Genomic DNA, 26,132 nt, shown 5'->3' on the forward strand with positions numbered 1-26,132 from the left:
TGTAATTTATAAATAATAATTTTGCTCAAAATTGTGTGGACTTTTCTTTTCTTTTTCTTTTTTCCAAAAATATAATTTTGACTGCAAACACAGTTTATTGAATTTAAAAACATTACCCTATCATTGATCAAATATTTTAGCAATGTAGTGGATATCACTGTTAATTAAAATGTTGATTCATTGTTATGTTTGTTTTCATCACAAATGTGTTAATGATTTTTTTGTTCATGATTGCTACAATTCAGCATTTCAGTCAACGATTTTGATAAATCCTAAAACCTTTTAGTAAAATGTTTTTGATTATTTTAATATTGAAAATGTAGGAATACAAATGGTGCATATTGTCTACCGAAGCATTATTATGTGATATATTGCTTTGTGATGCAATATCTTTATATTTGAATGTGAAAAGCCAGCAGTATTTTTTGTTCTTTAAGAAAAAGAAACAAATGGAAAAGTGTACCAAAGAGTTTGTTCTTTCTTTTTACCGTATTAAATATATCATCATATTCACCAACTGGGCACATGGTAAGTAGTTACCTCATCTCATCATGTTATAACATCTTTTACTAAGGAAATATACTAACATAACTACACCCTTAATAAAATTGTGTTTTGTTGTTGCCTTCATATAGGAAGGAAATATTTTTTTTAACGACACACTCAACACATTTTATTTACGGTTCTATGGCATCTGAGATGTGGTTAAGGACTACACAGATATTGAGAGAGGAAATCTGCTGTTGCCATTTCATGGGCTACTGATTTATATGCACCACCATCCCACAGATCGGATGGTACATACCACAGTCTTTGTTACACCAGTTGTGGAGCACTGGCTGAAACGAGAAATGGCCCAATAGACCCACCAACGGGAATCAATCCTAAATTGATCAGGCAAGCGCTGTACCACTGGGCTACATAACTCCCCTTCCCCGTCTGTGTTAGAAAAAACATCTAGCATACTTGCCTATTCCGTAATGCACCCTTTCCATTGGTTAACTGGTTCCATTGTTAATCTGTTGTTAACTGATGCTTACATTGAACAATTCTTGTAACATAAACCGGCCTCGGTGGCGTAGTGGTTAAGCCATCAGACTACACGCTGGTAGGTACAGGGTTTGCAGCCCGGTACCGGCTCCAACCCAGAGCGAGTTCTTAAGGGCTCCATGGATAGGTGTAAGGCCACTACACCCTCTTCTCTCTCACTAACCACTAACCAACTAACAACTAACCCACTGTCCCAGACGGACAGCCCAGATAGCTGAGGTGTGTGCCCAGGACAGCGTGCTTGAACCTTTATTGGATATAAGCACGAAAATAAGTTGAAATGAAATGAAATGTAACATAATACATATGTCGAGGGAAGGAACGAATCACGTTTAAAAAAATATTCTGTGAATTTTATAGGATCTAATTGCTGCCCCTCCCAACTGAAGATGATGCATTGACCCCCCCCCCCCCCCCCCCCCCCCCCCAAGTTGAAAATCAGATTAATGTATAACTGACCTGTTCAATTACTGTCATTGTCTAAAGTCTCTGGTTTGATCAGGGTTTCCGGTTCTTGATGTGTGATAATGCCATGCAGTTTTAATCATACAGACATGAAAATCAATGTGCTCTAGCGGCGTCGTTAAATAAAACAAACTTTACTTTACTTTTCATACAGACATGAATGATGTGAAGATCTACATTTATTATGTATTAAGCCTTGAGTGTAAATTCTTATCTTTAATTTACTGTAATAATTTCCTCATCATGGTTAGTGTCGGTAGTAATCTTATTTAAAACAAAACTAACCAAATAGTCTTCATTTATCAAACTTGTGAATTCAATGGATGTTAGATCCTGTGTTTGTGCCTGGACTGGGAGGATGGGGGTGGGTTGTACTAGAGTTGTATAGAGAAATGCATTAAAACTATTTACTTCACAACTACTAGACCATTTCCAACTGAATTTGGTGTGAACGTCCTTGACCCATGGATTTGATTAATGTGTCCCCTCAAAAAATGGGTTTCATGTACACCATAAGTCTGCAAGGTTGAGTCAATTTACTCGGGTGACCGTTTAGGGCAATTGGCATCTTGTAGTCTGGACGTTAAACCAAATGTCGCAATGACCATAAGATATTCATAATTGTAATGTATTTGAGTAGATCGTGCCCTCTAACTTCTGTTTTGTTGTTAGACACCCGTAATGGTCACCACACACGACCCTTCCCTTTTTATAGCAACCTTTAATGTATACTCTTCAAAAAAAGAAACGCAAAAGGGTACAAATGGGTTATAACTCCGATTTTATGTTTCCTACCGGTTCATGCTTTGTGAATATAATGTCATTGCATGTCCCAAACACATTCCCACGGTTACATTCGATAAAACGCAGCTACTGTACAATAAAGTTCCAAAATGTGAATATTCGCAAAAACGCAGCCACATGCAAACCATGTCACCACTGCACGTGCGTTGTCTGCACATGCAACATGAACACCGACAGTATAAAAGTGCAGGGTGTTCGCTTGCCTGGCCTCTGTATCTGGCCGACAGTTGACAATCCAGGACATGCCACGTCTCAGTGAACCGCAGAGAAACAATGCCATCGGCCGACTAGACGCAGGCGAATCCAGAACGGCCGTTGCCAGGGCATTCCATGTGTCCCCAAGCACCATCTCCAGACTGTGGGGACCGTTACCAGCAACATGGATCAACACGTGACCTCCCTAGTTCCGGTCGACCACGGGTCACTACCCCCGGGCAGGACCGCTACATCCGGGTACGCCACCTTCGGGAACGATTGACTACTGCCACCTCCACAGCCGCAGCAATACCAGGTTTGCGCAGGATATCCGACCAGACCGTACGGAACCGCCTACGTGAGGTAGGAATTCGTGCCAGACGTCCAGTTCGAGGTGTCATCTTAACACCACAACACCGTCGACTCCGACTGCAGTGATGCCAGATTCATCGACAATGGCCTCAACTGCGATGGAGACAGGGTGTGGTTCAGTGACGAGTCCCGATTTCTGCTCCGACGTCATGATGGAAGATGTCGCGTATATAGGCGTCGTGGTGAACGTTATGCGGCAAACTGCGTGCAGGAAGTGGACAGATTCGGCGGGGGTAGTGTCATGGTGTGGGCAGCCATCTCACACACTGGCAGAACTGACCTGGTCCACGTGCAGGGCAACCTGAATGCACAGGGTTGACCAATCCTCCGGCCACACATCGTTCCAGTTATGGCCAACGCCAACGCAGTGTTCCAACATGACAACGCCAGGCCTCACACAGCACGTCTCACAACGGCTTTCCTACAGAACAACAACATTAATGTCCTTCCTTGGCCATCGACATCACCGGATTTGAACCCAATTGAGCATCTATGGGACGAGTTGGACCGACGCCTCCGACAGCGACAACCACAGCCCCAGACCCTGCCCGAGTTGGCAGCAGCCTTGCAGGCCGAGTGGGCCACCATCCCCCGGGACGTCATCCGTACTCTGGTTGCTTCAATGGGCAGGCGGTGCCAGGCAGTTGTCAACACACGCGGAGGCCACACCCGGTATTGACTCCAGATGACCTTGACCTTGGTGGTGTGTCCTATCACTTACTCACAATGGACTAGAGTGAATTGTGAACAATCCTGCAACATTTGGTAATTATCGGACTCACCATTCAATAATTAAATCAATTCTCCAAATGTTACGACAATGTGGTTTTGCGTTTCTTCTTTTGAAGAGTATATATTATTTTACAAAATACTAAGGATAAAAAGTTAAAGTTTGTTTTGTTTAACGACACCAATAGAGCACATTCATTGCCAAGGATAAAACTTCGAAGAACGTTCAGCATTAATGTTAACGTATATAATTCATCGTATGTATGTGATTGGTAAGTCATACCCTCTGATTTCCCGTTTTGTCGGTGGATACACCAGGCGTGTGTGCAAGGTAAGGATTTTGGGGGTCGAACATCCCCCCCCCCCGATATATACTGTCAAAAAAGAAACGCATAGGCGAAATATTCATGGAATTATCACTTTAATACAATGGCATAATTTCGTTATTTATGATCGTATCACAGTCAAATTTGACATGAGTATGTGACAAATGTTCTTGCTATGGACTGACGGCAGTGGAGGCGTTTTCCTCACCAAACAGCGTCGCACGAGGGCGCTGAAATCAGTACCTTGTGTGGCCACCACCAGCAGTTCGTCCCCCATGTTCAATGGGGTTGAGATCTGGCGATCTTGATGGCCATGGCAGCACATTAATGTTCTCATTCTCTAGGAAATCCATTGTTACACGTGCCGTATGTGGCCTGGCATTGTCCTGCTGAAAATATTCTCTCTGTCGATCCCAAATGGGAAGCATGTGACGGCGAAGAATTTCATCCCGGTAGTGTACAGCTGTCGGGTTGCCTTGTACGAACACTTTTCACTTTCACTTCTGCCGGTGTATGAGATGGCTCCCCACATCATGACACTCCCTCCACCGAATCTGTCAATTTGGGCGACACAGTTGTTGGTAAAAACGTTGTCGTCCATCACGTCGCTTTAGAAGGAAACGTGACTCGTCGCTGAACCATACCTGCCGCCAGTTTCCCCAAGTTCAATCCCTGTACATTCGTGCACCAGCGAACACGTAAATGTCGATGTTGAAGTCGCAGGACGGGGCCAACATACAGTCACCTAGCCCGTAAACCAGCTTCTCGAAGTCGGTTCCGAATGGTTTGTGCAGACACCCTTCTCTCAACCAGGTATGTGTTCAGCAGTGTTCATTGCTGTGGCAGTTCGGATGTAGCGATCTTGTGCTGCAGTTGTTATGCGAGGTCTTACACTTCTGGGCCGGTCTTCAGCTGATTGAAACTGCTGGTACCTGTCCCAGAGACGTGAAATGGTGTTCTGATGGACGTTCATGTGGCGTGCGACTGCTAACTGCGATTTACCTAACTGAAGGCGGCCTATTGCAATGTTTCGATTTGGCATGTTTAGTCTTGGCATCTTGTAACTCGTCTACGTTGAAATGGAAATGAGGCATCATTGCGAGCATTGCAGCTTTAAATACCCATCACTACCCCAATCTTTTCCACAAGTTTCACGTGCATTCGCCAAAATCTGACCATTTCACACCGATTTTCTGCAGTTGTCGCACAACGTGCGTTAAATTTGTTTTAGGGTGCATTTGGGCATGCTGTCCCATTCCAGGAACATTAACACACATGGCCATTCAGCAACATTGTACAAAAACCCGATATTTTGTAAAATCAAACACTGTTCTTCTTTCCCTATCACCTATGCGTTTCTTTTTTTGACAGAGTATATTTGAGAAACATGATTGGAGCCCCTATAAACTTCGCTTGCTACAGTCTAGACCCGCCCACCCCTCCAGATAAAATTCCTGCACCCGCGCATGTCGCCCATAATGATCACCAAATAAATCCCTTTTAATAGCAACCTAAAATATATATTATTTTACAAAACACCCGTGATACAACTTAAGAAAAAATGGTTATCATTATACTGAACAATCGCAGTCTGTGTGCGTATCCCAACTGTGACTGATGCTTTCTAATAACTACACCTTGATCACTGACACAGAACTAGTATACTTCTTGTTGTGCAGCGTGCGTTCATCGGCACATGTCACCTATGCCGGTGTATAGTGATGTACAAAATATATGGTGCTACGGCTCCAAGAAAATCCGATGCTACAATCCCTCACTGATTACAAAGTAGAGCAGGTCAAATGGTTATCCAGTCTGCAGTCGTTGTAACATGTTTACGACTAACACATCTTTTGTGTGACTAAAATTACATATTTTCCTGTTTAGAATATCAGTATCTGTATAAACAAGGTATTTGTTGTCGTCTTGATGTTTGTAAATTTTATCTTCGAATAATTTCGTACGTACAAACAAAAAACTCCTGATAGTCCCTTTGAAACAAACGATGATCAACGATATCTTTTCTAATATAAACCTTGTTGTTTACGACGTATCAAATTGTTTAGAGCAACGTATAAAATTTTCTCTTGTAGCAATTATACTGATCACCAATATGTATGTTAAATGCGACTCGGGGGAAGTGGAAAATGATCAAATGTTAATTAGGTCCTGTCACAATTAGGAAGGTTAATGTGCTTGTTGAAACTAGTGTGTTTTTGATACTGACGATTCTTGGGCCGTACCATAACAACTGAAAAGGCTAGGGAGACCCTATTATTTTTCTTTCCTAAAATGATGTGATTTGACACTAAAACGCTAGATACATTTTGTGGGAAAAGCAAAAATCACTCCTCACTAGTCGGACGCGAGTAGTCTGTGTAACGACGTGTTTCTTTTCCTATACAGTAGAATCCGTGTCAGAACGATTGTGTTTATGTCTTTTAGTATGTTCGTAACAGGGTTCATGCTCGTCATGAATATACTGTAAATTCGCGAAGTTTGCAAATGTAATTTTTCAGGTCTTCAAAATCATGAAAATATTAGTATAGTTGGAAAGTCATGGAACATGAAAATTGGTTGATAATTTTGTTTTACCCATTAAAAATATTTAAAATAAGACAAGAAGAGAATGGCAATTTGCCTGAAAACATTGTAACATTGTTAGGTTATGCTAATGCTCACAGAAAATTATCCTTTAAAAGGTCTTGGAAAATGCCTTTAAAAATCACGAAAAGTCGTGGAATTTAGTTAATAACAAAGTGTGTAAATGTAGACCATATTATACACACATTGTCAACAATAGGTGTAACAACCTTACAGTTTTGTTTTATAGCGCCTTTTGGTAATGATTTTTGTAAGAAAAAACATTGTGTATTTTGAAATCGTCCTGAGACTTCTCGTAATTATTGGATTAGCAGGACAGTTTTACAGCGGTATATACGTGAACCGAACTGAAATTCCTTAATATTTCTTTTTTATGCTTATAATAAACATTACATGTACCTCTAAAAAGGTGTGTATATATGTGACACTTTGCTAAATACATGATGAAACTAGTGTCACGTGAAGTGGTGTTTTACGTCTGTCCTGTAACAATTCATCTTAATTTGGCTAACTCGATCTCAATAAAATTTAGCATAATACTTTCTGGTTCTCTTTAAATCTGTAATTTTAAACATTTACCCCGTGACATAATGCTTCACGCGCTGTTGGTACAGACCATTCATATGGACTGACGCATACTATTGTAAAACGTTGAGTCATTCTGGATGAAATCGGATCTTGGTTGCCACTCTATCTTGGAGACATGAATGAATGACTGAATGTTTAACGACACCCCAACAAAAAAATACACACCGGCTATTGGGTGTCAGTCCTTGGAAGGAAGGAAGGAAATGTTTTAATTAATGACGCACTCAACACATTGTATTTACGGTTATATGGCGTCGGACATATGGTTAAGGACCACACAGATATTGAGACAGGAAACCCGCTGTCGCCACTTCATGGGCTACTCTTTTCGATTAGCAGCAAGGGATCTTTTGTATGCACCATCCCACAGACAGGGTAGTACATACCACGGCTCTTGATATACCAATCGTGGTGCACTGGCTAGAACGAGAAATAGCCCAATGGGCCGATGGGGATCGATCCCAGATCGAGTCCATGGAGACATACAAAAGGTAGTAGCTATCCATTTTATTCACCATGCTGTATGTGCCATTTATAAACGTCTTTATTGTTATTTTATTTTTTTAGGATGATGGTGAACCAGTATATTTATACCTGTATAATTTATAGCTTCCGAACTTTATAACATTTAAATCCTGTATTTAAAATAAGTGTTGATGCCATTTCAGAATTTGATCACAAATATTAATAACAGGACCAACAAAAGTAATTCTAGTCAAACATGCATGTTTAAAACTGAATTTATCTTTATATGGATATGGAATTATGTAAGTTATAAAGTATACAAAAACTGGATAAAATAAAATATCTTTAATTTAAACAAATAGAAAACCTATTTTACAAATGTACATACTATATTTAAGAAATCATCCACTGGCGTAGGAAGCGGGGAGGGGGGGGGGGGAGTAAGGGAGGGCATGTGCCCCCCTCTTCAAATATTTTGCTTTATAATTGCTTTATAATAGTGTAAAAGTGTGTAAATATAAAAGTGTCCCCCCACTTGTCATCATCATCATCATCATCATCATCATCATCACCATCGTCGTCATTATCATCATCATCATCGTCATCATCAATATTACTTTTATTAATCTGAATTTATTTATTGTAAGCTAACTGATCGTTAAAATATTCTTCATTAATTACATTACCAATTTTGTTAATTATTAAACAGTATGCTATTGTAATTAATTTGATGCATGGTATGAAAACCATACATACAACCACTACTCAGTGTTCGATGTGTCTAATACTACCAAGACCAAAACGTAGGCAGAAACTGATACAAGAAATGTTTCTCTAGTAACTTCAAACCAACTGTCCCGCCTGGTCATATTTTCCCAGGATCTTTTTCTCTGTGAAGTGACCACATGAATGACCTGAACAGACTCGAGAATTGGTTGCTACTGGACACTGGATAGCAGACCCCGTAGGGTACAAATTGTTATCATATGACCACCAGATGGGTACAAAGTGTTTATACCAGCAGCAGCAACTTAATCCCCAGAGAACGCGACGTCACAGGCGGCAGCCAATGAGATCGCCCGAAACCGTAGGTCCACCGATTATCTCGGCAATGGGTTCTAATGTCTGATAGCGCTTGGCGAGCTCGTAGCTAGATAAGACCTAGAAAAATTAAAATATTACAGTCAAACTGGTCTTCAAAATGAATTCTTTAAATTTGACGTTGTTTGTTTTGTGTTGTTGGATTACTTTATACGGTGTGGAGGGAGTTACCTATCGGCTGTTTTATCCTTACGGCCCAGAGACGGAAGATACAAATCTAAGCCCGTTCGATGATATAAGTTCTAATGAAGTTTCTCTCAACGTTTCCATAGCTTATTTTGACCAATATTACCGCACTATTTATGTAAGTATACATTCTTATTATGATTTGTATTTTATTCTCATCTTTTTCCCCCAGTTAACCCATTTCCATGGAGGTTTTCTTTTTGCATGTGGAGTGTGCCACCTGGAAACCAGCGCACATGGAAATGTAATACTGTACTTTTCGTATCATCTTGTCTGAGAGCAGACAAGCGTTTGTTTCTATTCTTGAAGCTACACGCCAGATCGCATTCATCTTAGACCAGGTATGTAGAGGTGAAGTGTACCTACACGCCAGTACAGACACTGCAACACACATATTGTGACATACATTTTGAAGGTGCAGTAATATTCAGGGAGATGTGAACTCCAGACGTCTCATTATGATACTGGTTAAGAATCAGCACTGGCGTAGGAAAGAGGGGGGGGGGGGGGGGGGCAGGGGGCATATGCCCCCCACTGGGAGCAGCGATGTTTTTATATGTATATTTATACATGTAATTATATGTGTGTGTGCACCTTCCTATGCTCGTGGAATGGATATTATAAATTAATATTGGCAGGCGCGTGTGCAGGACCTTTAGCAAGGGTGGGGTGGGTAGGGATGCCTTGACTATGGCGAACACGGTTTATAGGCGGTCGAGACATGATCCCCAGGAAAATGTACTGAAGACATGAACATTTACTGGAGCAGGGAGAGGTTTTGACCCCCAAAACACTCCCCCAGCACAAGCGCCTTAATCTATTATACGAATAATCATACATGGAATAAAATTCTTATATTTAGAATATGTATGGAAGCCCAATACAGACTTGTTTACCCACGAAAGCCTAATACAGCGTACAACCTTTAGTGCTTAGCTAGTGAATATACCTGTCAGACAATTTAAGATGTTGTAAATAATGTTGCAGTTGCAATAGACGTGACATGATTTCGAATTTATATACCTATAAATCAGTTTACATATAATAAAGGTTATAGTGGTGCAGTTCCTTCTCCCGATTTCGGTAGGTCATGTAGAAATTATAAAGCTGTGAGCATGACAAACAATGCAAAAAATCAAAACTTTAAAATGTAATATTCAAAATTGTAGTTAGAGTTATTATGTTTACTCTTTCACTGAAGCGTTGAATTTTTTTTAGATGAAAACAACCCCCAGGAAAACCCCCAAACATTTTTACTCTAAACAATTCACCAAACGACTATCGTCACATCCAGCACACTGAGAATTCCAGCCTAACTATATAATTTCAGACTAGACTGAGGAATTACTGTTCAACTTTCTTAAAATTAAACTTTCTTGTAACTTGATTTAGAATGTGTTTTGTTACGTCTTTACCGGTCTCGGTGGCGTCGTGGTTAGGTTATCGGTCTACAGGTTGGTAGGTACTGAGTTCGGATCCCAGTCGAGGCATGGAATGTTTAATCCAGATACCGAGTCGAAAAACCCTGAGTGAGTGCTCCGCAAGGCTCAATTGGTAGGTTTAAACCACTTGCACCGACCAGTGATCCATAACTGGTTCAACAAAGGCCATGGTGTGTGCTCTCCTGCCTGTGGGAAGCGCAAATAAAAGATCCCTTGCTGCTAATCGGAAAGAGTAGCCCATGTAATGGCGACAGCGGGTTTCCTCTCAAGATCTGTGTGGTCCGTAACCATATGTCTGACGCCATATAACCGTAAATAAAATGTGTTGAGTGCGTCGTTAAATAAAACATTTCTTTCTTTGTTACGTCTTTATTTGTCTTTATAAGCATATATTATTACAAATAGTTGTATTTAACAGGCACGTAGGAACGATATGTGAAGTAGGTGGGAGGCACACGCTATACTGTAATAACAAGTTATAAGTAGTAAAAAAAACTTACACTTTAAAACCCCAACAACAACAACAACAATACCCAACTGTTTTGGGTCTCACGTTAGGGCAGTAGTTGTATTGTTGTTGATGTAATACTTAATTTAATATTGAAAGAGACATACAGATTAAAATATTGTGTATTGCATTAAAAACCGCTGTAACAGCAACTATTTACAAAGGAAATGGCTTACTCATTGCTTGGATATGTGACTTTTATAGCTGGTATGAGAAATAAATTAGACAGGAGGTTGTTGACAGAGACAGGCCACAACTATATCCTAGTTATCGTTTCGGTCCGTGTCTGCTTCGTGTGTTTCTTATCGCTGTGTGGGCTGATAAGACCCCGGCTCAAACGACGGGAATCCCATGCGGCAATTAGTGCGAACTGCCCTTTAGTACTCATTAAACGATAAACATGCCACCAGTTTTCACCGACAGCTTGCTAGTTATATAAAGAGAATGTTTTGGTATTTGTTAAACATAGACTGTTGGGTTTTTTTTTATAACGATATTTAAATGTTGTTCGTTGATTATGTTGTAATATGAATTATAGACCATGTTTCTCTAAATAAATCTTGACTACCTAACAAGGGGACAGTGGGAAATGTAACCAGGGCACAGTAAGTACAGTCTTCGCCAGACAAAAAGGACACTGTTAAAAACAAACTTTTTTGGATTTATCTTGGGGGGCAACTGTAGATACCACCCTTTGAATTATATATTTTTCAGTGTTGGCTTACTTATTTAATGTAACTAGTAACTGAGTCTAACAATTCCGTAAAATCAAGAGTACTTTTCAAGCTACCAATGCATCAGAAATAACCGAAGACTTTAATACTCTGAATCAAAAGTCATGAAAAGTTTGTTTTGTTTTGTTTAACGACATCACTATATTGGATGTTAAACATTTGGCAATTGTAACATATAAGTTTTAGTGAGGAACTCCGCTACATTTTTCTATTAGTAGCAAAGGACCTTTCATATGCACTTTCCCTAGGACAGGACAGCACATACCATGGTTTTTGATATACCAGTAATGGTGCATTGTTAGGGACGGGGAAAAACTTCGATCAGATAATTGGTCCACCGAGTAGATTCGATCCTATGACACAAGCACCTCAGGCGAGCGCTTTACCAACTGAGCTAGATCTCGCCCCGAATCAAGAGTCATGTTAATTGTGTTTTAACACACATGTGCTGAGTGGCCATCAAACAGACATTTCCTGGGCTGTACCAATCGCGGGGAAGGGGCAAGGTGTCATTTTTATTTGACTGGAGAATACCTAATATTACTATATTATTACATATATATTACTATGCCCTTAGGCTTATTAAAAAAAGTAAAGTTTGTTTTATTTAACGACGCCACTAGAGCACATTGATTTTTTATCTTATCATCGGCTATTGGATGTCAAACATATGGTCATTCTGACACTGTTTTTTTAGAGGAAACCCGCTGTCGCCACATAGGCTACTCTTTTACGACAGGCAGCAAGGGATCTTTTATTTGCGCTTCCCACGGGCAGGAGAGCACAAACCATGGCCTTTGTTGAACCAGTTATGGATCACTGGTCGGTGCAAGTGGTTTACACCTACCCACTGAGCCTTGCGGAGCACTCACTCAGGGTTTGGAGTCGGTATCTGGATTAAAAATCCCATGCCTCGACTGGGATCCGAACCCAGTACTTACCAGCCTGTAGACCGATGGCCTAACCAGGACGCCACCGAGGCCGGTGTTAGGCTTATTAACTGCCCAGTCCCCGTTATTTACCACGACTGGTACATAAAAAGGCCGTGGTACGTGTATGTACTGTTCTGTTTATGGAAAAGTGCATATAAAAGAGCCCTTGCTGCTTTATCGATACGAGTACCGTATGTTACAGTGGCGGGTCCCCCTCCTTACCTGCCTCCTCCCCCCCCCCCCGTCTCTCTCTCTCTCTCTCTCTCTCTCTCTCTCTCTCTCTCTCTCTCTCTCTCTCTCTCTCTCTCTCTCTCTCTCTCTCTCTCTCTCTCTCTCTCTGTGTGTGTGTGTGTGTGTGTGTGTGTTGTAAATAACCATATGTTAGATATCAAATAGTTTCAAATGTGTTGAGGTGTCATGAAACAAATAGGCCTTTCCTTCATTTCCCTGGTATTTTAGGTTATGTAGTTCGGCTCTGCTTTCTTTTCTTTTCTTAAACATGTCTATGATAGTTCACACATTGCACACAAAGACGATATTATGCAAGATCATTTTAAGATAGCACTGGTTTATAGTATGTGCATTGTTGTCACTGGTTTCCCGTCTAGGTATTCTGGGATATGTACCGGAAAATTTTACATTATAGAAGATGAACCCGATAGCACTGATGTATGAGAAAAGAGCCCCCTTTGTTAAACTGCGCACAAAAGAAACTGGATGATGTATGTATGTATTGGTGCAGTGTAGTACAAAATATTCATTGAAAATGTGTAACATGTTATTTAATAGACCATATAACACATTGTACGAGTTAATAGTCCAGAATAACATATGTACCAAACATTTATGAATGTTGCTGAAGCAACGTGACTAATTAATCGAAAGCTGCGTACAATACTATTTCTTTAAATGCTTATTACTAAGCATCTGGGGAAAAATTCCGAAATTATCAATATATCTACACGTGCACGCTCCGTTGTGGTAAAGGTCGTGTTGTTTCCCGAGAATGTTTTGCCGGTTTGGTTAAACATCGCCAACACCTGTTTGTCATCACTGTAATATTTTTTGTTTCTTTATCATATATACATTGTATTAAGTATGTCAAGGTACACAGCTTAATGTCTTATTCAGCGTTTTCCACTCTAGACCCGTGATAAGACGTCTGGTTATAACTCATACGGTAGGCAATGTGTATCTAATATCGGCCAGTCACTTCCTTCCTGATACTTCCCCCTGGAGAAGTCTTATTCTTTGTGGAGAATGGTTAACACGTGTTTCTTATCGTTTTCACCTTGTTCCTATTAGTCGCTACCAAATGGCTAATTTATTGCCAATGAGAAATACGTCTTTGGATGGCTGAATATTGACTTTAACAGCATATTGTAGATTTCATAGGAGAAACAATTCAATGTGGTGTTTTTTTACTTCATTGTACTTAAAACTTTGGGGAAACCGGCCTCGGTGGCGTCGTGGTTAGGCCATCGGTCTACAGGCTGGTAGGTACTGACTTCGGATCCCAGTCGAAGCATGAGATTTTTAATCCAGATACCGACTCCAAACCCTGAGTGAGTGCTCCGCAAGGATCAATGGGAAGGTGTAAAACCACTTGCACCGACCAGTGATCCATAACTGATTCAATAAAGGCCATGGTTTGTGCTATCCTGCCTGTGGGAAGCGCAAATAAAAGATCCCTTGCTGCCTGACGTAAAAGAGTAGCTTACGTGGCGACAGCGGGTTTCCTGTAAAAAGTACAGTGTCAGAATGACCATATGTTTGACGTCCAATAGCCGATGATAAGATAAAAAATCAATGTGCTCTAGTGGCGTCGTTAAATAAAACAAACTTTACTTTTTAAGACTTTGGGTGTATGTATTAGAAAAACTAATTTGTTTTGTTTAACGACACCACTAGAACACATTGATTATATTTATTAGTGTCAGCGATATTAGGACTGGTAGTACTGTGGAGATAAACCTTTTCAAATTGCACGAAATTGGGCAAATAGGTATTTGTTTCTTTCTTTCTTTATTTTGATATGGGACGTATAGGGTTCACTGTTAAGGTTATAAAATGTTAATTTAACTAAATAATGAGAGAGGAAACCCGCCGCCGTCTCATTGACAACTCGTACTGACACTAAAAGGGCTGTTTCATAGATACTTGCCGCAGACAGGACATCCATACCACGATTCTTGATATACCAGTCGTAGTGACAGATATTTTTTTAACGGTTTATCACGCCCCAGACGAGCTCCCTACCGCATAGCTATATATCATTATGACATGGGCAGTGACTGGGGAGACACGGATTCAAATATAGAGTAAATGTATTACACAGTGTGGAAATCAGGAATTAAGATGGACATCAAATACGAGAAAATAACAGCAGTATTGTAATTGTATACGATAGTTTATCAACAGACACTAGGAAACTAGGAGGTTTACTGGCAGTAGGTGGACCCGTAATATAATGTTACCACTGTGACAGCAGCTTCCGTTCAGACATCAGCGACCATTTTCACAAAAGGAAGGAAATGTTTTTATTTAACTACGCACTCAACACATTTTATTTACGGTTATATGGTGTCGGACATATGGTTAAGGACGACGCAGATATTGAGCTATTTCATCTTTTCGATTAGCAGCAAAGGATCTTTTATATTCACCATCCCACAGACAGGGCAGTACATACCACAGCCTTTGTGACACCAGTTGTGGAGCACTGGCTGGAATGAGAAATAGCCAAACGTCGTAAGTCTAGTATTGCAACTAAACCACAGTTCGTATTACTATTAACAGTACAAGAAATATAGTTTGAAGTATATATATTTGATTTTCTTTTGTCCTTACAATGCGTCATCTTCCGTAAAGATGTAATGTCTGATGACTAAATATCAGAATGATAAAATGTTTGACATTCAATATCCGACTATTAATTAATCAATGCGCTCTAGTGGTGTCGTTAAACAAAACAAACTTTGAGATAATAAGACATGCAGCAGTGTGCATCAAGACCCATTTTGTCTGTATAAAAGTCAACAATGAAGGCTTTTTATATAATAAATTATCCGTTGATAAATAGCGTAATGTGCCTGTCCTAGATACCGAGACGTTCCAGTATCCCTGCTGTAGATAACTCCGTGGTTTCCATGGATTTATGAGCGCTGTGGGCACTTAGCACAGTAACTGTTGGTGAAAGAAAATAACTGACACAGTTCTGAGATAGATGAATTTTGATGAATGATGAAGCGTTCGCCTGATGTTCGAGAGGCGAACACGTCGATAGTCGTACACCTCAAAAGAACCACTGACGTAGCCACGAGTTTACATTAAGGTGCATCTACATTGGGGAAGTGGGTACTGCATATAAGTCGGATTATAGGGCGACAGGCAAATATAAAAGATGTTGAGATAAAACAAAAATGTATGATTGGTGGGACGTAAGGAAGAATTGTTTTATTTAACGATGCACCACTCAACACACGGTTGTACGGCGCCGGTCATACAGTTACGCCTAAGAACCACACAGATAATCATATGAGAGAGAAAACCCACTTTCAGCCAAGTAATACAATGCTCTTTCGATCAGCATCCCACAGACAGGACATTACCTACCACGACCTTCGTTACACCAGTTGCTTTTTGAGAAATAGCCCAATGGACACACCGATGGTGATCAGACATGGCCAGTAAGTATAACTGCTGTGTCATTTCTGTTCCAATCAAACCCTCCCCCCCCCCCCCCCCCCCCCCCCCCCCCCCACCCCACGACAGGCAAATACCGTGTTTGGTGTCTCCCTGTCTGTGAAGAAACCATGTACAATACACCCATATCTAAGACTACTGACAGGTGTAGACTATCTAGTAGAAGTGCGTTTCTTCTTTCATCCTGAAAGCCATGTGTAACCATATGTTTGATATGAACGTCTGTCTGATTAAACAACATGCTGGTCCTATGCTTACAAAACCTTTAAGGGTGTATACTACCAAATCAAATCTCATAGACGACAATAGTAGCATATGTGGCTAACACTCCTACCTGCAGCGTACTGGGGGTCAAGCTGCTTATTTCTGAGATAACGGGTAGCGTCTATGACTACCCTAGTTCCACACAAAATTCGAGTACCTTTTTTAACAGGTACCCATACATGTTTCAAGCATAAGCCTACTTGACACAGTGATACTAGATGAAATGAAATTGCATACATTTTTGCCCAGATGAAACTATTTTTTTGTTTACAACCAACACAGGAAATGTGGTGTTCACTTCTTTATCGAACTTTGACCAAGCCGAAAGTTATTTGGTTTAGTACTACCTATAAGTCTAGATTTAAGTGTCTACGGTGTATTGTGACTTTAATGTCATGACAACGTGTACAAATTGCATGCGTCTTTAAATATTTGAGTCTAGACTCTGGAGCTTTATATACTTTTTAAATGTTCATTCATGTACGTACCTCTGTTTGACACCCAGTGGGATCGATCCCCATCGGTAGACCGGCCCATTGGGCTATTTGTCATTCCAGCTAGTGCTCTACAACTGGTGGCCATGTAATGTACTATCCTGTTTGTAGGATGGTGCTTATGAAAGATAACTTGCCGCTAATAAAAAAAGAATAACCTCTGGCCTGACGGCTGCGGGTTTCCTCTCTAATTATCTCATGTTCTATTTTCTTTCTCTGTGAATCGTGATGTAGCTCATAACTAGTCACCCACGACTAGTATATTAAAGACCATCTTATGTGTGACCCATAAAATTGTCCTTGTTGATAACTGATGGCATCGCGGAGTTCCAAAAATCTAGATTATGTGTTATAATTACTATTTGAATATTTAATATATTTTGTTTTATCTTTTGTTTTTTTGTTTTCTAGATAAACAGTAATGGACATTTATCATTCGATTCTGAGATGCCCGATTACAGAGCAAGTTCACTGGTTCTACCTATAGACTTCAACGTTGTAGCAGCGTTTTTAGCAGATATAGACATCTCAGGTGGAAATGGTGATATTTACTACAGGTAGGTTTATTACTCCAGAAACTGAATTATGTTTTTTAATGTAATTAAATATGAACCTATGTACTGCAGGGTTTGTGCCAGAGGGTAACACGGGTAAAATGCCATCCCCTCAAAATATTATTTGGGTATGGCGCCATACCCAAAATCTTTTGCAGATTTTTTTTTTTAGTTGACCTTTTAACAACATTAATGCACGATTAATGTGTCGATTAATGGAGAAAAACGCACAGTCTAACAGTAATGTTCAGGATATATTTTATAGGAACATTTAATTTTATTTATAATACTCAGACATTATTTCCCCGATTATCTTCGTCATATGGAAGAATTGTTTTTTAACTCGAGCGTGCACAAACGACGGTGCTAGATCCTAAATTCCATTTTCTCTTTGGGGTGATCCCCAGACACCCCGTTAACTGCGGGTGTCTTTAGTACCCGCATACTTAAAATTCAAATCCGTAGCGCCATACCCAAAAACTTCTTTCTGGCAGAAACCCTGATTGTACTGTATGCTAGTCGCTAACTGCATACTACAAATTAATTTTGAGCTATTACTAGGCATCAATGAGGGAAATTGTTTTATTACCTAACTACACTAATACATATACACAGATATTTTCATTATGCAATACAAATTATCACCATTATATCAAAATCTCTCATCTGTTCTTACTACATTAACATAAGTACAGATATATTTTCATTATGTAATAAACAATATTTATTATATAACATTTAGTGAAATATCTTAAAATGTCAGTAAAATGAAAGTGTTATCAGTCACTCAGTGACGATAACACATTTTAGAGTGAAAATTTCACTATTTCACTCTAAAATGTGTTATCTTCACTGTAAGAAAGCCGGCATTTTAAAAATAATGATAAATTGCCAAAAGTTATATAATAAATATAAAATTTCATGTTTTTGTCAAATATGATTTATATCTCATCTCGTGAAGTTTGCAATCATATGACACTCGTCGCGCAAACGCTACTCCTGAGATATGATTGCAAACTTCACTCGATGAGATATAAATCATATTTGACAAAAAACATGAAATATCCTATATGACCATTATGTTATGGGCCAATGAAGAGTTCTGAATATAGAATAATGACATGATGGTCTTATGTTTTCAGAGAAACCTCCTATCTACCTTTACTACAACGAGCCGCCGCAGACATCCAGGCCCATTTTTCAGGCAAGGGTCTATTTGAGCCCACATCCTTGTTCATAGCAACCTGGGACAGAGTCGGATACTATCGACAGAAAGGAGATAAGGTGAGAAAAATACAGAGATAACGTGAAAACAACACCTCAAGAAATAATGTGAAAACATATAGGAGATACGGTGATGCCTTTCGTACAAAAATAAATGTTAATGCCCGAGTTTGTACAGTTTTTAGACTTTGGACACAAACACAAATCTATAGTGAAAAATCTTACACATTACAACTTACCTACTGTTTTGTGTCAAAACATATACTGCATGTTCGAGATTAGTTTGGTGACTGAAATGTTTTAATAACTATGCTTGAAGATGCAATGTCGAGTATGTTTTAATCATTTCTGCAGTTAGAGTAGATAATCGACCGTACAACACTCCATAAGGATGATCTATGTGTATAAATACACATGCATGTATACGTTTTATACTCTCTTTTGTTTCATTAGATTGATTAATAATATAGATAAAGAATTGAATTACAGTGGAGATTGTTTTTAAATTCATCATAGTTGACACAAAATTAGATTCAGAAGATGTTTATATTAAGTACTGTGTTGCAGAGTATGTTTATGTTAAATACTGTGTTGCAGAGGATGTTTCTGTTAGGTACTGTGTTGCAGAGGATGTTTATGTTAAGTACTGTATTGCAGATGATGTTTATGTTAAGTATTGTGTTGCAGAGGATGTTTATGTTAAGTACTGTGTTGCAGAGGATGTTTATGTTAAGTACTGTGTTGCAGAGGATGTCTATGTTAAGTACTGTATTGCAGAGGATGTTTATGTTAAGTTCTGTGTTGCAGAGGATGTCTATGTTAAGTACTGTATTGCAGAGGATGTTTATGTTACGTTCTGTGTTGCAGAGGATGTCTATGTTAAGTACTGTGTTGCAGAGGATGTCTATGTTAAGTTCTGTGTTGCAGAGGATGTCTATGTTAAGTACTGTGTTGCAGAGGATGTTTATGTTAAGTACTGTGTTGCAGAGGATGTGTATGTTAAGTTCTGTGTTGCAGAGGATGTTTATGTTAAGTACTGTGTTGCAGAGGATGTTTATGTTAAGTACTGCGTTGCAGAGGATGTGTATGTTAAATTCTGCGTTGCAGAGGATGTGTATGTTAAGTTATGTGTTGCAGAGGATGTTTATGTTAAGTATTGTGTCGCAGAGGATGTTTATGTTAAATACTGTGTTGCAGAGGATGTCTATGTTAAGTTCTGTGTTGCAGAGGATGTCTATGTTAAGTACTGTGTTGCAGAGGATGTTTATGTTAAGTACTGTGTTGCAGAGGATGTGTATGTTAAGTTCTGTGTTGCAGAGGATGTTTATGTTAAGTACTGTGTTGCAGAGGATGTTTATGTTAAGTACTGCGTTGCAGAGGATGTGTATGTTAAATTCTGCGTTGCAGAGGATGTGTATGTTAAGTTCTGTGTTGCAGAGGATGTTTATGTTAAGTATTGTGTTGCAGAGGATGTTTATGTTAAGTACTGTGTTGCAGAGGATGTTTATGTTAAGTACTGCGTTGCAGAGGATGTGTATGTTAAATTCTGCGTTGCAGAGGATGTGTATGTTAAGTTCTGTGTTGCAGAGGATGTTTATGTTAAGTATTGTGTCGCAGAGGATGTTTATGTTAAATACTGTGTTGCAGAGGATGTTTATGTTAAATACTGTGTTGCAGAGGATGTTTATGTTAAGTACTGTGTTGCAGAGAATGTTTATGTTAAGTACTGTGTTGCAGAGGATGTGTATGTTAAGCTCTGTGTTGCAGAGGATGTTTATGTTAAGTACTATATTGCAGAGGATGTTTATGTTAAGTACTGTGTTGCAGAGGATGTTTATGTTAAATACTGTGTTGGATAGGATGTTTATGTTTACGTTGATTTTGTTAATAACTTTGACTTTTCAATTTTTCTATGAACTCTTGACTTGTATATAAAGTTAAGATTTTATAGGTTTAGTTTCCATAAGAGATAATATATACAATGTGTGTACATGTTAATATCCTTTGATTCTCTCCGCTCCAACCAGAACTCTACGACTGGTATATCAAAGACAAGGGAAGGGAACTCTCTTTACGTGCCCATATCCCGAAGGTTCAGGAACGCCCGCCCCGGATTTAATCTCTAACTTCGCTAATGACCAACTCCGGAGCAGGAGGTATCCATGGCGATGGCATCCTATACCCGAAATGATGCACATCAAAGTTCCTTTGTTAATAGGAAAGTTTTCCCCACGCGTTATTATGAAGGGTTTTTTCGCTAGCTCTAGACCAAGTGGTACTGTGGTTAAACAGACATTCCTGTCATTGTTTTATCCCGTGTTGAAGTGTTCACTACGTACCGGTAATTAAATACGAACGAGAACATGCACAGATTGTCATAGCGTTTGGCATGGCACGTTCATGTGTTATGGCACGGGATCAAAGAAGACGTTTAAGCGAGGCATACACTTGATGCCAGACTGACACATATATTTTCCTTAGACTTTATAGCCTGAAGCTACAACAGTTCTTGTTTTGAGTAACTTGGTCGTCGACCTCATATGAATGGGTTACTTGAAACTAGACCGCTCAAGTAGGTAATGGCTATTTCTCTAGTGAAGACAGAATTTTAGAAGGCATCTTCATTTAAGTGTTGGCATTAATGGGATATACGTTTGTTATTAATGAAAAAAAAGAAAAGGGTTTTCTGTAATTTCCAGATGTTCTTTATTACGTTGTGTAGACATTGCTCGCAGAACCTGAAAGTCACATGTTGTTTATGTAAAGATTTGTTTAAAATTATCTACCACTGTGAGGTAGGCGCATTACTCACAAAGCGGATTCCTTTAACATTTTATTGAAGGTCATGTAAATAAGTGGTAGGAAAGTGTATATATAAACGATTTCTTGCTGCTTCCGAGTCAGAGTAATCACATAGACTAGCAGAGGCTTTTCGTAGCCGTCTTGAACACATTTTTTGTAATTACGGACCACAGAATAGACACAGGTGGTTTAAAACGGGTCTTGTAAACAGTAAAAATTAAAAGAAATTTCGTTTTTAACTGTTAAAAATTTCATGTTATAAAAGTATAATGCAGAACCAAGTCGTCACAACAGTATAATGCAGAACCAAGGCCATTTTTGTTAGGATATTACAAACACGATGTAGATAATGAAGTGCATTCGATATTGTTCATGCTACCTACTACTACTATTATTATTAACTTATCTTCGTGCTTATACCCAATCAAGGTTCAAGCACGCTGTCCTGGGCACATACTTCAGCTATCTGAACTATCTGTTGTTAGTGGTTAGTGAGAGAAAAGAGGGTGTAGTGGTCTTACAACTACCCATTGAGTCGTTAAAATTCGCTCTGGGTGGGAGCCGGCACCGAGCTGCCAGCCCTGTACCTACCAGCCGTATGCCCGATGGCTTAACCACGACACCACCGAGGCCGGTAGTTGAGCTACCTAAGTCCGATGTAGCTACATAATTGAGCCCCTAAACTGCGTGAAATTCGGTGTATCTGGCCTTACACATCCCCCTGTACTGAGCCGTGAGTTGGTTTCGATACTCTCACATTCTGATCGTTGGCTCAGGTGGGAAACGAAACCAGTACCCTTGAGCCTTGAAACTAATAACGTCCACTCTGCCAAAGAAGGCAGTTTAATCTTTAGAGATAACGGCTTCGTACATACTGGAAATAGAAGTTCTAAATAAATAAATAAATAAAGTTTACTTTGTTTAACGACACCACTAGAGCGCATCGATTTACTAATCATCGGTATGTGATTCTGACATTTAGTCTTAGAGAGGAAACCCGCTACATTTTTCCAATAGTAGCAAGCGATCTTTTATGTGTACCACCTAGTCGTGGTGCACTGACAGGAACGAGAAATAGCCCAATGGGCTCACCGACGGGGATCGATCCCAAACCGACCGCGCATCAAGCGACCACTTTACCACTGGGAGTCTGGGATACGTCCCGCCCCAAGTTCTAAAGATTCCTCGTTCATACATTTTAAAATAATCACTACACGTATAAAGAGCCTATCATTGCGGTAAATGATAGAACAGCTGGTTCTCGTGTGCAGTCTGCTACTAATTAAATTAGTTGCCACCGAAACCTCGTGCCCTCTTAACAAGAAATTACCTGCTCTGCCAGTCATTACAGTAAGATACGCTTACTTCAGATAGACCAAAGATGTACATTTATATTAAGGGCGGGATGTAGCTCAGCGCTCTCGATGGACTGGAATATTATTCCAGTGACATAAGGGGCGGATCCAGGATTTTGTAAGGGGGGTCCACAATATTATAAGATGGCGATTTGAGTTTGTGGAAGACACTTGGGCCGTGCTCCCATCGGAATGCAAGCTCCAAACAGAAACAATATCTGTAGAGGTTGGTTGTGGTGGGCATGCTCCCCGAAACCGGAAATTAAAAAAGATATATTTCATTTCATTTCAACTTATTTTCATGCTTATATCCAATTAATTAAAATTCAAGCACGCTGTCCTAGGCACACACCCTAGCTATCTGGGCTGTCTGTCCAGGACAGTGGGTTAATTGTTAGTTTTTAGTGAGAGAGAAGAAGGGTTTAGTGGATTACACCTACCCATTGAGTCGTTAAAACTAGCTCTGGGTGGGAGGCAGTACCGGGCTGCGAACCCTGTACCTACCAGCCTAATGTCCGATGGCTTAACCACGACACCAACAAGGCCAGTTTTAAAATAAAAGGTCATCCGAGACGCGTTTTCAAGGCAATTTAGTGTTGTTTATTGTGGATAATGAATTTCCAACCCTCAAAAGTAATTAAAAAAGGCCACTTCAAGCGGACGATTGGGGGGGGGGGGGGGGGGGGGGGGGATACGGGACCCCTGTAATCCGCCAATGCTTATACAATATCTCACATGATATATACTGTCCTGCATATGGGAAACTGCATATAAAAGATCGTTTGCTGATTTTCTGATAGAACAGCCTATTTGGAGATTGTACGTGGCTCGATGCGCGGTCGGTGTGGGATCGATCCCCGTCGGTGGCCCCATTGGGTTATTTCTCGTTCCAGCCAGTGCACCACGACTGGTATATCAAGAGCCGTGGTATGTACTACCCTGTCTGTGGGATGGTGCATATAAAACATCCCTTGCTGCTAATCGAAAAGAGTAGCCCATGAAGTAGCGACAGGGGGTTTCCTCTCTCAATATCTGTGTGGTCATTAACCATAAGTCTGACGTCATATAACCGTAAATAAAATGTGTTGAGTGCGTCGTTAAATAAAACATTTCCTTCTTTCCTTACCTCCCCATTGCACTGAGCTTTAATCCTGTCGATCAAGCAGTCGAATTTTGGCAAGTAAACCTCTGATTTCTCGAACTGATGATCGGTTCTGTCGAACAAGCATCGAAATAACCATGTTAGACACCAGTCAGTCAATAGCTTAACATGTGCTGATGTATATATTTCCTTGATGTGTTTATTTATATTGCAGTTTATTCTGTTTTTCAGAGAAACACGTTTCAGATCGTCTTAGCGTCTGATGGCATAGACTCGTTTGCTTTCTTTTATTACCTTGACAACGGGATCGAGTGGTTGACAGGGGAGGGCAAGACGCCGCCAACGTACGACCCCCCTGCCCAGGCAGGATTCAACTTTGAGGACGGGAGGTTTTTAAAATTGCCTCAGTCCGGAACAACAGTGGCCTTTGTAAAGTAAGGTGTACTTCAAATTGTTATGTAGGGACCTACTTATTATTAGACAATTTTTTTTAACATAACACGGCGAAACTTGCTGAATACGCGACCAACTACCATCAGGTACCATTCCAAATAATTTAAAACGATGAAAACCGGTCACTAGGTAGAATCATGCAGCCACCTGTCTGTAAATGCAACCGTGCTCTTTAAAGTGGTTGCTTAATATAGGTCTAATTATTCTGAAGGCATTCATGGATATGATTATGATATGTAAGTCAAACTTCGATTTCTCAAATTGATGACACGTAACTCAAAATTAGATTTTTGAAATTGATGCGTCGGTTCCAAAAATTGAAGTGTTTTTGTTGAATGACCGGTGTATTTTCTTTGCAATGGTTTGGGCAAAATAATAGTATGTTATAACGAAACCTATTCTCTAGAGGCCGAATTTACGAAACCTGTTTTGTTTTTTTGTTTTTTTAAACGCAGGTGTTTAAGCGTTGTAAATACATCTAGTTATCAGCGCGTGAGTTAAAAAAAAAACAACCCCAGAATTTGTAAATTCGGCCCTTCATTTTTAAAATTCAGTTTTCTAAACACACAAATTGGACATGTTTTTAATACAAGTGTACGAACTGATGTAAGTAACAACTATATTTACCTGTTTGGATTTACAGTGAAACCAACGTGAACATCCCAGGTGCCTGGATGTTCCAGATCGGAAACACGGACAACGGGGACGTCAAACCAGCCGATCTAAACACTGGGGAAGGTATGCGCGATATCCTCGTTTCTAGCAGTAATGCTAGGTCAGACTACCAACTTTCAGCACAAAGTTGGCCAACTTTCTGCTTTCGCGACTTCTACGACTGTCCATTTGCTAGTCTGAGCGCTCTTACAACTAGATTCTCGTCGTATAATCCATTAGTTGTTAATCTGAGCGCTCTTACAACTAGATACTCGTCGTATAATCCATTAGTTGTTAATCTGAGCGCTCTTACAACTAGATTCTCGTCGTATAATCCATTAGTTGTTAATCTGAGCGCTCTTACAACTAGATTCTCGTCGTATAATCCATTACTTGTTAATCTGAGCGCACCCATCTAAGTATGGGAGTTGCGGAAATGACAACCCAATCTTGGAGTTGGCCAACTTTGTCGTTACAGCTGACAATCTGACACTAACATTAGTTAAACAATTAGAATAGATCGTCAATCTTGTTAAGATTACTGCATAAACTTAGAGTGGTATGCATGGTTACTGGACGCTTTTAATGATGTTTTAATTGATAGCCGACAGTTCCGAATGCGACAGCACGGGAGTCTATCTATACTCTTCAAAAGAAGAAACGCAAAACCACATTGTCGTAACATTTGGAGAATTGATTTAATTATTGAATGGTGAGTCCGATAATTACCAAATGTTGCAGGATTGTTCACAATTCACTCTAGTCCATTGTGAGTAAGTGATAGGACACACCACCAAGGTCAAGGTCATCTGGAGTCAATACCGGGTGTGGCCTCCGCGTGTGTTGACAACTGCCTAGCACCGCCTGCCCATTGAAGCAACCAGAGTACGGATGACGTCCCGGGGGATGGTGGCCCACTCGGCTTGCAAGGCTGCTGCCAGCTCGGGCAGGGTCTGGGGCTGTGGTTGTCGCTGTCGGAGGCGTCGGTCCAACTCGTCCCATAGATGCTCAATTGGGTTCAAAT

General features: G+C 40.0%; 1 protein-coding gene across 1 annotated transcript in view; it reads left to right on the top strand.

Annotated features, from left to right (window-relative positions):
* Window positions 1–8,229: 8,229 nt before the first annotated feature.
* The window catches only part of LOC121371402 (nidogen-1-like), a 40,492-nt gene continuing 22,589 nt past the window's right edge, over window positions 8,230–26,132 (top strand). Inside the window, exons 1-5 of the mRNA XM_041497272.1 lie at window positions 8,230–9,003; window positions 17,376–17,521; window positions 18,661–18,802; window positions 24,233–24,435; window positions 25,098–25,192. Coding sequence (XP_041353206.1) covers window positions 8,800–9,003; window positions 17,376–17,521; window positions 18,661–18,802; window positions 24,233–24,435; window positions 25,098–25,192 — 790 coding nt within the window. The 5' untranslated portion in view covers window positions 8,230–8,799. The remainder of the gene's footprint in view (window positions 9,004–17,375; window positions 17,522–18,660; window positions 18,803–24,232; window positions 24,436–25,097; window positions 25,193–26,132) is intronic.

This window comes from Gigantopelta aegis, chromosome 4 (assembly GCF_016097555.1).
Source record: "Gigantopelta aegis isolate Gae_Host chromosome 4, Gae_host_genome, whole genome shotgun sequence".
NCBI lineage: Eukaryota > Metazoa > Mollusca > Gastropoda > Neomphalida > Peltospiridae > Gigantopelta > Gigantopelta aegis.